At 45.8% G+C, this 17,604-nt stretch overlaps 1 protein-coding gene across 1 annotated transcript; it reads left to right on the top strand.

The window, feature by feature from the left end:
• Positions 1 to 15,644: 15,644 nt before the first annotated feature.
• On the top strand, positions 15,645 to 17,192 carry LOC143984398 (uncharacterized). The gene is made up of 2 exons (XM_077484602.1): positions 15,645 to 16,185; positions 16,465 to 17,192. Exons 1-2 carry the CDS (start codon positions 15,724 to 15,726, stop codon positions 16,963 to 16,965), a joined length of 963 nt encoding a protein of 320 aa, XP_077340728.1. The 5' UTR covers positions 15,645 to 15,723; the 3' UTR covers positions 16,966 to 17,192.
• The last annotated feature ends 412 nt before the right edge of the window (positions 17,193 to 17,604 follow it).

Consider the following 17,604-nt stretch of genomic DNA (forward strand, 5'->3'; position numbering starts at 1 on the left):
GTTACCCAGGGCTCGAGTCCTGCGGGAACACATGGAAACGGTGTTCCTGCACTTTTTTCACAGCAGGAACGCCGTTCCCTTTGCAGGACTAGAGCAGCCCAAGCCGAATGAGATGTATGCAGAGTAGCACAGGAAGCACCTGTCTGTAATAGGTTCTCTCTCTTGTCACTCAGCGCTGTTCACTCCCCGGCAGTCCCTCCTCTCTTCTCGTCTATCCCCATTGGCTTATGACATCATCTGGGATAGACGAGAAGAGAGGAGGGGCCTCCAGGGAGCGAGCAGTGCTGAGTGATATGAGAAAGAACTTACTACAGACAGGCGCTTCCTGCGCTACTGCATACTGGCAAGTAAGATCCCCTCATGTGCCCTGTAATGTGCCCCCGATGTGCCCCGTGCCCTGAGTGCTATGTGCCCCATGCCCTAATGTGCCCCATGCCCTGATGTGCTATGTGCCCCATAATGTGCCCTAATGTGCTATGTGCCCCATAATGTGCCCTGATGTGCTATGTGCCCTGTGTCCTGATGTGCCATGTGCCCTGATGTGCCCCGTGCCCTTTTGTGCCCTGATGTGCTATGTGCCCCATAATGTGCCCTGATGTACCCCATAATGTGCCATAATGTACCCCGATGTGCCATGTGCCCCGTGCCCTGATGTGCCATGTGCCCTAATGTGCCCCATGCCCTGATGTGCTATGTGCCCCGTGCCCTGATGTGCCCCATAATATGCCCTGATGTTCTATGTGCCCCGTAATGTGCCCTGAAGTGCCCCATGCCCTGATGTGCTATGTGCCCCAATGTGCCCCATAATATGCCCTGATGTGCTATGTGCCCATAATGTGCCCCAATGTGCCCTGATGTGCCATGTGCCCTAATGTGCCATGTGGCCTGATGTGCCCCATGCCCTCATGTGTCCCGTGCCCTTATGTGCTATGCGCCACATAATGTACCCTGATGTGCCCCATGCCCTGATGTGCTATGTGCCCCATAATGTGCCCTGATGTGCCCCATAATGTGCCCTGATGTGCCATAATGTGCCCCGATGTGCCATGTGCCCCGTGCCCTGATGTGCCATGTGCCTCATAATGTGCCCTGATGTGCTATGTGCCCGAATGTGCACCATGATGTGCCATAATGCGCCTTGATGTGCCCCGATGTGCCCCATGCCCTTATGTGCCCCGTGCCCTGATGTGCTATGTGCCCCATAATGTGCCCTGATGTGCCATAATGTACCCCGATGTGCCATGTGCCCCGAGCCTGGAGGTGTCATGCATCCTAATGTGCCCCATGCCCTGATGTGCTATGTGCCCCGTGCCCTGATGTGCTATGTGCCCCATAATATGCCCTGATGTGCTATGTGCCCTGAAGTGCCCCATGCCCTGATGTGCTATGTGCCCCGTGCCCTGATGTACTATGTGCCCCAATGTGCACAATAATATGCCCTGATGTGCTATGTGCCCATAATGTGCCCCAATGTGCCCTGATGTGCCATGTGCCCTAATGTGCCATGTGGCCTGATGTGCCCCATGCCCTTATGTGCCTCGTGCCCTTATGTGCTATGTGCCACATAATGTGCCCTGATGTGCCCCATAATGTGCCCTGATGTGCCATAATGTGCCCCGGTGTGCCATAATCTGCCCCAATGTGCCATGTGCCCCATGCTCTAATGTGCCATGTGCCTCATGCCCTGATGGGCTATGTGCCCCATAATTTGCCCTGATGTGCTATGTGCTCGAATGTGCTCCATGATGTGCCATAATGTGCCTTGATGTGCCCCGAGCCCTGATGTGCCCCATGCTCTGATGTGCTATGTGCCCGATTGTGCACCATGATGTGCCATAATGTGCCTTGATGTGCCCCGATGTGCCCCGTGCCCTTATGTGCCCCGTGCCCTCATGTGCTATGTGCCCCATAATGTGCCCTGATGTGCCATAATGTGCTCCGATGTGCCATGTCCCCCCGTGCCCTGATGTGCTATGTGGCCTGATGTGCCCCATGCCCTAAAAAAAAAAAAAATTGGGTGCAATTTATCGGGGCAATGGCTGGTGTTGGTGCTTTCATCATCACTGCATCATGGTTGTTATGGTGTTAGGATGATTGAAGCGCATTATTTCTAATATATATATATATTGTCACGTGCCACGTCACCTGCCACACATTGCAGATTACATTTACCACGTCACCTGCCACATGTTGCTGATTGTCACTTGCCACCTCACCTGCCACACATTGCAGATTACACTTGCGACATCACCTGCCACACATTGCAGATTACACTTACCACGTCACCTGCCACATGTTGCTGATTGTCACTTGCCACCTCACCTGCCACACATTGCGGATTACACTTGCCACATCACCTGCCACACATTGCGGATTACACTTGCCACGTCACCTGCCACATGTTGCTGATTGTCACTTGCCACGTCACCTGCCACACATTGCGGATTACACTTGCCACGTCACCTGCCACACATTGCGGATTACACTTGCCGCGCTACCTGCCACATGTTGCTGATTGTCACTTGCCACGTCACCTGCCACACATTGCAGATTACACTTGCCACATCACCTGCCACACATTGCGGATTACACTTGCCACGTCACCTGCCACATGTTGCTGATTGTCACTTGCCACCTCACCTGCCACACATTGCGGATTACACTTGCCACATCACCTGCCACACATTGCGGATTACACTTGCCACGTCACCTGCCACATGTTGCTGATTTCACTTGCCACGTCACCTGCCACACATTGCGGATTACACTTGCCACGTCACCTGCCACACATTGCAGATTACACTTGCCGCGTTACCTGCCACATGTTGCTGATTGTCACTTGCCACGTCACCTGCCACACATTGCAGATTACACTTGCCACATCACCTGCCACACATTGCGGATTACACTTGCCACGTCACCTGCCACATGTTGCTGATTGTCACATCACCTGCCACACATTTCTTACTGTCATTGGCCTGATAAGGTGCAGATTGTCAGAGTGAAGGCAGGCAGCAGAGAGATGATGTAATCTCTCTGCTGCCCGTGGCTGTACATTGAGGGTGGAACTGCAGTGATGCAGGGCGGGCGGTGAGAGATGATGTTATCTCTCTGCTCTCCGCCCGCTGGCTCACTGACTGGCCCTTCTTTCCGCTCACCTGCGGACCGGCCCACCGCCTCACTCTATGTCTGCCCTGCATGCCCGCACACTCACCTGTTGACCCCCCCTCACTCATCCGGCACACAGATTGCATTCTCCCGTACACCGAGACCGCTATAGTAAATGGGGGCTTTGCGCACTGTTTTGTAAATATGAAAATGTGCTTTGCACCTCGCCATGCACCTCTACTGAAGGTGCACGGCTTTTGTAAATCAGCCCCAGTGTATACACATGCTATCTACCATCACGGGGCATCAATGGAGGCCTTTCGGGGGTGCAACCCCCTTCCTCAGAACTAAAGAAGCTCTGATGAAGGGATTTCACCCCAAAATATGTTCATTCATACCCCATGATGGGAGAGAGCACATGTTTACATTGTGTGTTTTGGGGGTTTCAAAAAATTAATGTTTGTAACTACACACATTTTAGGAATGGGATCATGGGGGCATTACATTGGTAAACCACTATGTGTATGTGGCTGCAAATTTTGTTTTTTAGGGGATGAGATCACCCCATTTGAGGAAAGCAGCATCTACACAGTGTTGGGATACTAATGTCTTGGTTACCCTTCACTTTACCAAACTATAACTTTGTGAGTTACTGAGTTTTGGATGTGTATCTAATGGTTGTGAACATGCCTGTTTACCAACAAAAAAGGAGAAATCCTGCAAAACATATATTGTTTAAGCACCTTAAAAAGCACTTTAAAAAGCACATGTGAATGTGCTTTGAGTAAAATGACATACTAAACAATGTGTGGCTTATTATTTTATTGCTCAAGACCAGTGAATTTGTAATGTTGTTGTAGTTACAGTTACAATGTGCTCTTACATGTTGTCAACTCCTGCAAAATTGAGGCCGCAAAATTAATGGAATTGTAAAGGCATAATGTTTTTGTCCTGAATGCATTAGAACCATTAAGAACAAAAACATTGTGTGTGTGTGTTTGTAGCAGACCCCCAGCACGCCATAATAGCTGAACAAGATATTGTCCCCTCATGTAGAACTTAAGGTACATTTTCACTATTGGAGCAAGTGTCCAAAATAAATCCCATTTGGGAACATATTAGACATATAAGAAGGACAGAAAACAGTAGTTCAACTGAATTATGAGTTTATGAGCTCAAAAAAAAAGATTACACAGAGTCAGCTAGAAATTGTTGCCAAGACATTGCCCCTCTAACCACAAAATAGTCCATGTATTTCTCCCATAATTCATGTGCAATTTGGGAGGGCAAGTCAGCATGGGCATTTTTGATAGCATTCAATAATGCCCACAGACAGATGAGATGCAGCCTCCCCAGCTGGGCCTGGCACTGCAGGGTCCATGTCACTTGGCAGGGAGGCTAGTTAGCTCGTAGCATTTCTCCTTAAAAATTCGATAGGATGCAGCTGCAGTACCACATGATTTTGTAGAGTACCAGGTTCATGGGAGTCAAAAACAGCAGGGAATGATTTGATACGATGCCAAAGGCATTTTCAAACACCCATCTGGGATGAGAGAGTCTGTATTATTAACGATTCTCTGCTTGGGAGTGAGGTTCCTCATAGGAAATGACTTCATTAGTTGTTCCCCCAGAGTAAATGTATTATCTGCCACAAAGACAAAATTGAGGCCCTCTACATTCTCATCAGCAGGTGGCAAGTTTAAGGGGCCATTCTGGAGCTGTCTGTGGAATTCTGTCTGCATGATCACTCCTCTGTCAGAGTTGCAGGCATTCTTCCCAACGTCCAAATACATAAACTCATAGTTGGCCAACACACCAGCTAGCATCACTATGCTGCAAAAGCCTTACAATTAAAGTAATATGAGCCAGAGTTGGCTGGTGGTACAATCCAGACATGCTTTCCATCAATAGCACCACTACAGTTGGGAAAATCCCATGGCAGAGTCTTGCCATTGCTCTGGGTTGGAAGGAAACTGTGGATGAAAAAAAGAAAATATACATTACTACTTCTGCACATAACATTGCAATCAGATTTGACACAAACATGCTTAGCCAACATAAGGATACACTTAACCACTTCCCGACCGCCGCACGACGATGTACGTCGACAGAATGGCACGGGCAGGCATAAGGGCTTACATGTACGTCCTTGCCTGCCCGCGGGTCGGGGGCCCGGTGCCTGCGGCGGTCGGTATTCGTTCGGGAGCGATCCCGGAAGAGGGGACGGCCATTCATTCATGGCCACCCCCTCGCGATCGCTCCCGACGAATGAAAATGCTCCGTGACATCACTTCCTCTCCTGTAATGTAAACACAGGAGAGGAAGTGATGTAATCTCTCCTCCGTGTCGGTATTTTTCGTTCCGACACCGAGGAGAGAGGATCGGTGAGTTGCACCAACACGACACTACACAGTAGAACATGCCAGGCACACTCACACCCCCCCCGATCACCCCCCCAATTACCCCTGCCCCCCAGTCACAGTGACACCAATGTCATTTTTTTTTTTTTTTGCATTGGTGTCATTTGTGACTGTAATAACTGTTAGGGCAGTTAGGGTTAGCCCCCTTTAGTTCTAATGTACCCCCCTAACCCCCCCAATAAAGGTTTAACCCCGTGATCACCCCCCGTCACCAGTGTCACTAAGGCTGGGTTCACATTGCAGCGGTTTATGAGAACGAATGTGATTCGCACCGCACTGCAGTGCAAATCACATCCGATCTCTGTGCGATTCGAGTTCCACCATACAGATAGTATGGCTGAATTCGCATCGCACCCGCCGCAAATTCGCACGGGACCCTTTTTTTGGCCCGCAGCAGAATCGGATCGCATGGGTGTTCACACCATGCGATCCAAGTTTGCAGATCGCACTGCGATATGCGAACTGATCTGGGGGTGTCATTAACATTTCACTGACACTCCCAGCAGTTCGCATAGGGCAGTGTGAACTGCCGCCGGGAGGCATGCGATGCGGGAACCCGCCGCGGATTTGTGGCGTTCCCGCATCGCTCCAGTGTGAACCCAGCCTAATAAGCGATCGTTTTTCTGATCGCTGTATTAGTGTCACAGGTGACGCTAGTTAGGCAGGTAGGTATTTAGGTTCGCCGCAGCTTTTTATAGCGCCAGGGACCCCCATATACTACCGCATAAAGCCCCCTGATTGCCCCCTAGTTAACCCTTTCACCAGTGATCACCATATAACTGTTACAGGTGACGCTGGTTGGTTAGTTATTTTTTATAGTTTCAGGGCACCCGCCATTTATTACCTAATAAAGATTTAACCCCCTGATCACCCGGCGGGTGTCATTTGTGACTGTAATAACTGTTAGGGCAGTTAGGGTTAGCCCCCTTTAGTTCTAAGGTACCCCCCTAACCCCCCCAATAAAGGTTTAACCCCGTGATCACCCCCCGTCGCCAGTGTCACTAAGGCTGGGTTCACATTGCAGCGGTTTATGAGAACGGATGTGATTCGCACCGCACTGCAGTGCAAATCACATCCGATCTCTGTGCGATTCGAGTTCAGCCATACAGATAGTATGGCTGAATTCATGTCGCACCCGCCGCACCCGCCGCAAATTCGCACGGGACCCTTTTTTTGGCCCGCAGCAGAATCGGATCGCATGGGTGTTCACACCATGCGATCCGAGTTTGCAGATCGCACTGCGATATGCGAACTGATCTGGGGGTGTCATTAACATTTCACTGACACTCCCAGCAGTTCGCATAGGGCAGTGTGAACTGCCGCCGGGAGGCATGCGATGCGGGAACCCGCCGCGGATTCGTGGCGTTCCCGCATCGCTCCAGTGTGAACCCAGCCTAATAAGCGATCGTTTTTCTGATCGCTGTATTAGTGTCACAGGTGACGCTAGTTAGGCAGGTAGGTATTTAGGTTCGCCGCAGCTTTTTATAGCGCCAGGGACCCCCATATACTACCGCATAAAGCCCCCTGATTGCCCCCTAGTTAACCCTTTCACCAGTGATCACCATATAACTGTTACAGGTGACGCTGGTTGGTTAGTTATTTTTTTATAGTTTCAGGGCACCCGCCATTTATTACCTAGTCTCACTGGTGTACCCCTAAATTTAGGGGTGTCTACTTTCCAAAATGGGGTCATTTGGGGGGGGGGGGGGGGGGGGTTTGTGCCATCTTGGCATTTTATGGCCTTCAAAACTGTAACGCCCTTAGAAAGCCTGAAGGCGGTGCTTGGTTTTCGGGGCCCCGTACGCGGCTAGGCTCCCAAAAAGTCCCACATATGTGGTATCTCCGTACTCAGGAGAAGCAGCAGAATTTATTTTGGGGTGTCATTTCACATATGCCCATGGCATGCGTGAGCAATATATCATTTAGTGACAACTTTGTGAAAAAAAAAAAAAAGTTTGTAATTTTCCCGCAACTTGTGGCAAAATATAAAATATTCCATGGACTCAACATGCCTCTCAGCAAATAGCTTGGGGTGTCTACTTTCTAAAATGGGGTCATTTGTGGGGGTTTTGTGCCATCTTGGCATTTTATGGCCTTCAAAACTGTAATAGGTAGTGAGGAGTGAAGTCAAATATTTACGCCCTTAGAAAACCTGAAGGCGGTTCTTGGTTTTCGGGGCCCCGTACGCGGCTAGGCTCCCAAAAAGTCCCACATATGTGGTATCCCCGTACTCAGGAGAAGCAGCAGAATTTATTTTGGGGTGTCATTTCACATATGCCCATGGCATGTGTGAGCAATATATCATTTAGTGACAACTTTGTGAAAAAAAAATAAAAAAAAATTAAAGTTTCTAATTTTCCCGCAACTTGTGGCAAAATATAAAATATTCCATGGACTCAAAATGCCTCTCAGCAAATAGCTTGGGGTGTCTACTTTCTAAAATGGGGTCATTTGTGGGGGTTTTGTGCCATCTTGGCATTTTATGGCCTTCAAAACTGTAATAGGTAGTGAGAAGTGAAATCAAAAATTTACGCCCTTAGAAAGCCTGAAGGCGGTGCTTGGTTTTCGGGGCCCCGTACGCGGCTAGGCTCCCAAAAAGTCCCACATATGTGGTATCCCCGTACTCAGGAGAAGCAGCAGAATTTATTTTGGGGTGTCATTTCACATATGCCCATAGCATGTGTGAGCAATATATCATTTAGTGACAACTTTGTGTAAAAAAAAAAAAAAAAATGTCATTATTCAATCGCTTGAGGCAAAAAAATAAAATATTCAATGGGCTCAACATGCCACTTATCAATTTCCTTAGGGTGTCTACTTTCCAAAATGGGGTCATTTGGGGGGGGTTTGTACTGCCCTGCCATTTTAGCACCTCAAGAAATGAGATAGGCAGTCGTAAACTAAAAGCTGCGTAAATTCCAGAAAACGTACCTTAGTTTGTAGATGTGACAACTTTTGCGCAAACCAATAAATATACAATTATTGACTTTTTTTTTACCAAAGACATGTGGCTGAATACATTTTGGCCTAAATGTATTACTAAAATTGAGTTTATTGGATTTTTCTAATAACAAAAAGTAGAAAATATCATTTTTTTTCAAAATTTTCGGTCTTTTTACGTTTATATCGCAAAAAATTAAAATCGCAGAGGCAATCAAATACCATCAAAAGAAAGCTCTATTTGTGGGAAGAAAAGGACGCAAATTTTGTTTGGGTACAACATTGCATGACCGCGCAATTACCAGTTAAAGCAGCGCAGTGCCAAATTGTAAAAAGACCTCTGGTCATTTACCAGCAAAATGGTCCGGTCTGAAAGTGGTTAAAAGAGTATTTAAAGATAAAAGTGGAAGGTCAACCTATATGATCCCCCCCCCCTCTGGTGGCCCATTAGACAACTTTTGGGGGGGAGGTGATGGGTAAATATTTTGAACAGGTAACCCTCTCCACTTCCATAAGAGCTGTTTGCAGAAATAATCAGTTATACTTTGGCCATCCCCTCCTTACTCACACTATTGCCAGCCCAGTGGACAGGTAAGAAGTGTCATAATCTAAAGCTGGATACACACTGTCCAAATTACAAAACATTTTTACATTAGGATTTAACCAATCAATATAATAGGAGAGAAAACTAAGAAATTTTAATTTGTAGGTAATCAGGAGGGCACTTGCACTACATGGTTTGGATAATTTCTAATGTAATTTGACCACGGAAGAGGGATAGTATGTATGGGTTTTTAAAAGTCATCAGATAGATTATTTGGATCAATTGACTTAGCATTTTTGGGGGAGAGGGAGGGTTCAAAATAAGTCTAGCCACAATAATAAGGCCTCTTGCGCTCTGCCCAATTTTGAGCACACAAAGTGGCCTGTACCTGCCCCCTCTCTCTCCTCATTGGCTCATGGACTTTGATCAAAAGCAGCAGGAGCCAATGGCACTTCGCTGCTGTCTCAGCCAATAAGAAGGGAGAGTCCCGGATAGCCGAATCTAACGTGCAACATCTCTGGATTGAGATGGGGCTCAGGTAAGTATTATGCCCCGTACACACGAGCGGACTTAAATCCGAAGGAGTTTCCGCCGGAGTTCCGCCGGAGTTCCGCCGGAGTTCCGACGCAACGGACTTGCCTACACACGATCCCACTAAAGTCCGCCCGTCTGGTCCGCGGTGACGTACACCAGGTCCGACGAGACTATAAAACGGAAGTTCAATACCAAGTGCGCCACCCTTTGGGCTCCTTCTGCTAATTTCGTGTTTATCTCGTGTTAGTAGAAGTTTGGTGAGAGACGATTCGCGGTTTTCAGACTCGTATTTTTCAGAAGGTTTTTCACTGCTTTTCAGTTTGTGCTTGTGAGGTTTGTATCTGTTTTTTAGTGCGTGTAGTCAGTTCGTGTCTGTATTTTGCAGTGCGATCTAACTGCGCTCGCTGACTTTCAGCTCGCTCTTCACAGGCCTTGCTGTTCTTCAGTGAAGTCTGTTAAGTTCGCTCTGACAATCCGACCGTTTTGAAGCCATGTTGCGTGTACGTACTCGTCGTCGAGTTCGTGCTTTGCTTGCGCTTGGTGTTGTAGTTCATTCTGCAACCCAAGAACAGTCCGTGGACGGGGTGTTGAGGAGTTCATGGACGAAGAATTGGTTGCTCCAGCGTGACCAGTTCTCGCACATGCCTTTGCTTCGTGAGATCCGGGAGAATAATCCTGATGATTTCAGGAATTATCTCCGGATGACGGACCCCGTTTTTCACCGTCTGCTGGCTTTGCTGACCCCTTATATCAGCAGGCAGGATACCTGCATGCGGCAAGCCATCACTCCGGAGCAGAGGCTCGTCGCCACGTTGCGCTACTTGGCGACAGGGAGAAGCCTTCAGGACCTGAAGTTCTCAACAGGCATCTCCCCCCAGGCTCTGGGGATCATTATCCCAGAGACCTGTTCTGCCATTATACAGGTCCTGCAGGAGGACTATATTAAGGTAAGATTTAGCATTTAACATCACATTTTATTGTCTTTAATGTTTGCTAATGCCTTGTATTTCTTTCCTCAATCTCTAATTACCATGATTGCAATATGCTGTGAATGTCCCCTTTGTCCTCATGCATGCTGCAATCTTTTAATGCTCCTTTTTTGTTTTTCATGCATATTTGCCTTCATTAAACCTCACCAACATGCTATGGTAGGCCCATATCCACCTAGTCTAGTCACTTAAAATGTCTTTTGTCAGCTCCATTCTATTGCTTTATCCTAAAACCAAACATTTTAAAGATTATTCCAAATGGTCTGTGTCCCCTTAACTGAATCCCCCCCCCCCCTTAATAGTATCCCAAATGGTCTGTGTGTCCTTTAACTGGATCCCCCCCCCCCCCCACACACACTTAATATAATTCCAACGAGTCTGTGTGTCCTTAAATTAATGTTGAATTATATATTGTATTTTTAACACACTTCAACCCTGGAATGATTTTCCCCCCTTCCTGACCTTCATCACTTTTTTGGGTGATTTGGCAGTGCGTTGTTTGAATTGACAATTGTGCGTCCTTGTAACATGGCTCCTCCTAGTAAATTATCTTCATTTTATTAGCACAAAGAGATTTTGTATTTGGTTGTCTTTGATCACCTCTGCTTTTTTAGTTTTGGTGATTAACCACCAACAAACCCAAAATGCATTTTTCTAAATATGCATTTTTTTCTCTCTTTTCGCTCTAAAGAAAGATAGGCACAAAAATATATCACCATGATTTTTTTGGACATCATTTGATGCTGATACGTAGTCTTTTAGTAAACAAAAATGTGTTAAAATGAATCACAATTTAAGCGTTTCTTGATTGTTTTGGTTAAAAGTTCAATCGTTTCGTAAATATGGTCTATTTTGCTGGCATTTGTAAAATCTTGCCATTTTTGAAAATAGTAATGGCGTTGCTAACCGTTTTTTTTTTTTTTTGTTTTTCTGGTGACTGCCACATTATGGCGGACACATTGGCCAATTTCCATACATTTTTGTGACCATTGTCATTAATACAGTGATCAATGCTGTCAAAAATTGTCTTGATTACTGTAAAAATGTCACATGCAGTGAAGGTGTTTTATTAAGCACAAGGGGGCCAAGGAATGGTTTAAAGTGTGTTCTGGGTGAGTGTTTTTCTTAACTGTCTGGGGGATGGGCTAGCAGTGACATGACCCTGATCACTGCTCCCAATGACAGGGAGCAGACGATCGGTGTCATGTGACTAGGCAGAAGCGTGAAATAAAGTTTGTGTTGTAATGTACAATGTTTAATGTGCAAAAGTACTTATTTTGTTTTTTTTCTGCTTTTTGCCTCCCCAGTTTCCTTCATCGCCACAGGAATGGCAGACTGTGGCATCCCATTTTGCCACCCGTTGGGACTTTCCTAACTGCGGTGGTGCGATAGATGGGAAGCACGTCCACATTGTGCCACCACCCCATTCGGGGTCATACTTTTTTAATTACAAGGGGTTTCACAGTATTGTGTTAATGGCGGTGGTGTCGGCACAGTATGAATTTCTATATGTGGACGTGGGGAAGAATGGCCGGATGTCGGATGGAGGAGTCTTCGCCCAGACGGAGTTCTACCGCCGTCTACAGACAGGTGGCCTGGGCTTGCCACCTGATTCAGAGAATGTGGAGGAACTACCCTTCGTATTCATTGCTGATGAGGCTTTTGCTCTTGACGACCACATCATGAGGCCATTCCCCCAAAGAGCCCTCACCCCGGAGAGGAGGGTTTTCAACTACCGGCTGGCCAGAGCGAGAAGAGTTGTGGAAAATGCATTTGGAATAATGGCCAGCCGGTTCCGTGTATTTCTGACTGCTCTAAACCTAGCGGAATACAAACTGAACTATGTCATACTTACGTGCTGCATTTTGCACAATTTTTTACACAAATACTCAAATACTTATTTATCCGGAATAATGCCGGAGGCTGGAGTTGGTCCAGAATCCATGACAGGCCTGGATACTGGCCGTACTGGCTTGGCCCCCCAAAGTGCACGTGAAGTTCGCGAAAGATATGTGACTTATTTTAACGGTAGGGGGGCCATTGCAATGCCACCCAATCTTTAATTTTTAAAAAGAGGAAAATAATAAAAGAACCTCAAATCTGAAATGTGTTTTCTTGCTTGCTTTTGGTTTGTGCTGTCTCCTATGTTATCCTAGTGCACTTGTAGTGCCAAGTGTATTTTCATTAAATTCAATAAGGCCCATTGTCACTGGATACACAAAATCCCTTTTCCCAAACTGGTATTAAGCATTGAAAGAATACGCCACACATTCTTGATTATTCAAAATTTTAATTTGGCCACATTCACATGTGCCATTGAATATTTAGTGATGTAAATTTTTTTTTGGGTTTATTTAACTTTCTTTGCCAAACATTTTTTTGTTTCCTTTTTTTTTAAATTTTTAAAAACATTTTTTTTTTTTTTTTTGTGTTTTTTTTTTTTCTATAAAAAATATGAAAAATGTATAACAACAATCAGCCACAATCATAAAAATTGGTGAAGTAACAATCTTTGAACTAAAACAAGGGAAATGAAGAACATGATCGATATTATGGAGAAACGGATTATATTCTCCCCAAAATATCGATCATGTTCTTCATTTCCAGCTGCATATTGTCAATCTGAGTCTTCATGAGATCCAGGCTAGTTCGCATGTCATCTAGTTCCCCATTCCAGCCCATTATCTGGCCAATCAGCCTTTGTGCGCTGTCACTGGAAAATGGGGCCCTTTCCACAAACAGAACATCACCTACAATAGATGGGAAACATTTGGTCAAAAATTATGCAGTCATACATGGATTTCAACAAGCTGGGGTGTCAGACACTCACCTGGTGGGGTGCCCATCTCCCCTACTTCCTCCACCTCTCCTTCCTCAACCTCTCCTTCCTCGACATCCTCGGGGGGGGCACTGGTGCTTGGAAATGTGTCGCTTTCCACAACCACAACATCACCTAAAATAGATGTAAAAACATGTGTTTGGAAATATGCAGGTATACATCGATTACCTGAAGCTGTGGTGTCAGACACTCACCTGGTGGGGTGCCCATCTCCTCTCCTTCTTCCACCTCTCCTTCCTCCACATGCACATCCACGGGGGGATGGGGCTAACCTTACATTCCTGCTGGCAAGGGTGGCGGTCCCTGGGATCCTGCTTTGTGAGGCTTTTCTGCCCTATGAGAAATTAACAAACAAAAAGGTATACTTTAGCACACAGATATTTAAGGCCAGAACTAGGAAGATGAAACCTTGATTAGAAGTGTTGTACAATTGTCGGTTTATGAAGAGATGCAAAATGTGAAGACATGATAAATCAATTCACTTTGCCCAAAAATCAAATAATTTGCTTTTTGTGCCAAGGTTCACACATGCCCAACCCCCCCCCCCCCCCACCCAAGTATACCAGGGAACCCCGTGTGGCGTGTGGTTTACCCTAATAAATGTTCTCTGGTGTCCCACACCTTTGCTCATGAGTGCAGATGTGTTTTTACCCAGCTGCCAAGTGTCCTCTCCTTCAATTACACTGAATGTTCTTTTCTAGTCATTGTATTTTGAAACACATCTAAACCACAATGTCCTAATCATTTGTTGTGTCCTAAAAATTACACAGCCAAAAAATGCTGTTCAAACCCTGTATCATAAACGAGGTTTGCCACGAACAATTTACGAGGGTTTGTTAAAACGATACGATTCTTTTACTGTATACAACATGAAAGCAGCAATTTTTTACATTGTACAAAGGTAAAGCATATGGATCTGTATGCAATAATCATAAAATAGGAACACACGACAAGTACTTACTTTTTTTCAGAACTTTCTTGATCCTTCTGTATTGATCCGGCTCCCTCAATTTCAGGTCGGACCACCGTTTCCTCAATTGGTCTTTTGACCGTCGTACCCCAAAACGATTATGCAGGGTCTTAACTACTTTGGCCATGATTCTGGCCTTGCGCAAGTTCGGATGGGTGTATGGTCCATACTTGCCATCATAATCCTTACTTCGCAAGATTGCCACCATCTCCACCATCTCTTGAAATGCCATATTTGAGGCCTTAAATCTCCTCTTTCCGGATCGGGACGTTTGTGGCTCCGGGGATTCGTGACTACTGGAGTCGTTAAGATCAAGCACCTGTTGTGTTTCCGCCATGTCTCTCCTACTGCGCACCGTAGAGAAAAGGGGGCGGGAAATATTCTTGTAAAAGAACGTCATGGGCGGGCAACGCAGGCGTAGTTCTACGCGTACGCACTGGATCTTACGCCAAAATCACACGTCGTACGTATGGTAAGTGCGCAGAAAGGGGCGGGAAAACATGAACTTGACTAAAAGAACGTCAGGGGCGGGCAACGCAGGCGTAGTTCTACGCGTAAGCACTGGATCTTACGACAAAATCACACGTCGTACGTACGGTAAGTGCGCAGAAAGGGCGGGAAAACAAGAACTTGACTAAAAGAACGTCAGGGGCGGGCAACGCAGGCGTAGTTCTACGCGTACGCACTGGATCTTACGACAAAATCACACGTCGTACGTACGGTAAGTGCGCAGAAAGGGCGGGAAAACAAGAACTTGACTAAAAGAACGTCAGGGGCGGGCAACGCAGGCGTAGTTCTACGCGTACGCACTGGATCTTACGACAAAATCACACGTCGTACGTACGGTAAGTGCGCAGAAAGGGCGGGAAAACAAGAACTTGACTAAAAGAACGTCAGGGGCGGGCAACGCAGGCGTAGTTCTACGCGTACGCACTGGATCTTACGACAAAATCACACGTCGTACGTACGGTAAGTGCGCAGAAAGGGCGGGAAAACAAGAACTTGACTAAAAGAACGTCAGGGGCGGGCAACGCAGGCGTAGTTCTACGCGTACGCACTGGATCTTACGACAAAATCACACGTCGTACGTACGGTAAGTGCGCAGAAAGGGGCGGGAAAACATGAACTTGACTAAAAGAACGTCAGGGGCGGGCAACGCAGGCGTAGTTCTACGCGTACGCACTGTATATAACGACAAAAATCACATGTCGTATGTTCGTTTGCGAAAATAGGAACAGAAGTTGGGAGCAAGCAAAACGAAGGTAAGTTTAAACCATTTGCCCAAATAAGTGGCAGATCCTGGAGTCTATCTTGGGCTAAGATTAGGAGAGTCTGAGCTAACATTATGTTTTTTGGCTTGTGTATTGTCTTTCAGAAAAATGAATCAAAAATTCAGGGATCCGGAATTTTTAAGTCTGTTTATCGACAAATATAAGGAGATGTCAAATCTGTGGCATGCCAAGCACAAGGATTATTTTAATAAACCAGTAAGGAGGGCAACACTGGAGAGATTTTTGACATTTGTGCAGACTTGGATCCCAGAGGCAGACGTGGACTTTGTGGAGAAGAAAATTCAAATATTGCAAAACATGTACCGAAAGGAAAAGAGGAAAATCGAACAATCCAAAACATCAGGAGCAGCACCAGGTGATGTGTATGTACCCAGGCTGTGGTACTTTGAAAAGCTACGGTTCCTGGACGACCGGTGTAGACCCAGGGAGTCGCTTTCTACTCTTCCCTCCACCCTTCCCTCCACCCTTCCCTGCAGCATTCCCTCCACCTCAGCAGAGGCTGATGAGCCTTCCATCCTGGAAGAAGCGGATGCACCCAGCTGGAGCCAGGTATTTTTTGAGCAAAAATAGTGATATTCATAATATTAATGATGTTAACTAGATGTTATTCGAATTTGTACGCTATTATTGATGTTAAAAAATAGTTAAAATTTGGACATATCAATTTACAGTAGTGGCCACAAATGTTTGTCACCAGCAGAAACAAGAAATAGTGGTGTCATAATGATACTCTTTTATATGTATTAACAGAATTTTGAAGTCAGGAGCTGAAAAATGTTTAGGATTGATGAACAAAAAACTAAAACAATGTCCCTTTTTTATACACAGGAGGAGCTCAGCCAGGAGGAAGGTGGGGAAAGTGGCAGGCAGGAGGAGGCCGTGCCCTCTGTCAGCCAGGAGGTGGCCGGGCCTAGTAGAAGCATGACAACATCACAAGTGCCTCCCCTCCGTCTTCCATCAAAAAGGGCAAAAAAAAATACGCTAGCACAGGAGGAATCCCTGCGCCTAATTAGAGAGGCTACTAATGTCTTAAACAGCCCCCCTGACGCAGAAGAGGCCTATGGCTGCTACATCGCCAGCCGTCTCCACCAATTAGAGATGGGCCAACGTCTCCACTGTGAAAGGCTCATTTTCTTGGCGTTACAGAAGGGGCTGAGTGGAGAATTATCGGCCAACAGCAATATTGTGGAGCAAGTTCCTCCTGTTCCTCCTCCTCCTCCTCCTCCTCCTGCCACGAGTACACCACCGGAGACACAGCCTCCCAGGAAGGCTACAGGGAAGTCTGCAGGGAAGGGTGCAGTGAAGGGTGGAGCGAAGAGAAGAAGGTGATGACCTGGCTTCACTCTGGTCCGACCAAAAAGACACAGCCTGTTGTACCACAGCCTGGGGACATATATACCATCTGATGCTGCTCTTGATGTCTGGGATTCTGGGACCATATTGGATTTCGTAATATTTGAATTTTCTTTTACACAGAGTTTCACGTTTGCCCTGGGGCCAAAACGCTACACAAATGTCACAATTTTCTCCAGTGTTGCCTTCATTTTTTTGTTTGTTCAACCAGAATAAATGGATATTTTTTTTTGAAAATATAATTGCCTATGTGTTTTTTGGTCAAATACCTTTCTATAAAAGACAATGTGAAATTAACAAGGGACACTAACCTCCTTGAGGTTATAAACAAAATAAAAATGTTATTGTGGTAACTTGTCACCAGAATAAAAATAAAAAGGTTATTGTGGTAATGAAAAAAAAATAAAAAAAGTTTTTGGTGTTAACTTGACGGAACAATTAAATATGGAGATCACAATAAAACAAAAATGGTAAAGAATTCTACCAAAAATATGTTTGAAAAAAATTAGTCAACACCATTTTTTATTTTTTTTTTTATTTTTTTTGGAGTAATTTTTTCATCAAGATTTTTTTGGGAATTCTTGAACATTTTTTTTCTTGTGATCTCCATATTTA

The sequence above is a fragment of the Lithobates pipiens genome, unplaced genomic scaffold (genome assembly GCF_037356315.1).
Source record: "Lithobates pipiens isolate NorthernLeopardFrog02 unplaced genomic scaffold, aLitPip1_a1.2 Scaffold_16, whole genome shotgun sequence".
Classification (NCBI taxonomy): domain Eukaryota; kingdom Metazoa; phylum Chordata; class Amphibia; order Anura; family Ranidae; genus Lithobates; species Lithobates pipiens.

What these genes read in the sequence shown, in the direction of transcription:
- LOC143984398 (XM_077484602.1), top strand. Translation starts at nt 15,724, where the DNA reads ATGAATCAAAAATTCAGGGATCCGGAATTTTTAAGTCTGTTTATCGAC. An exon ending in ATGCACCCAGCTGGAGCCAG is followed by an intron (nt 16,186 to 16,464) that starts GTATTTTTTGAG and finishes TTTTATACACAG; the next exon opens with GAGGAGCTCAGCCAGGAGGA.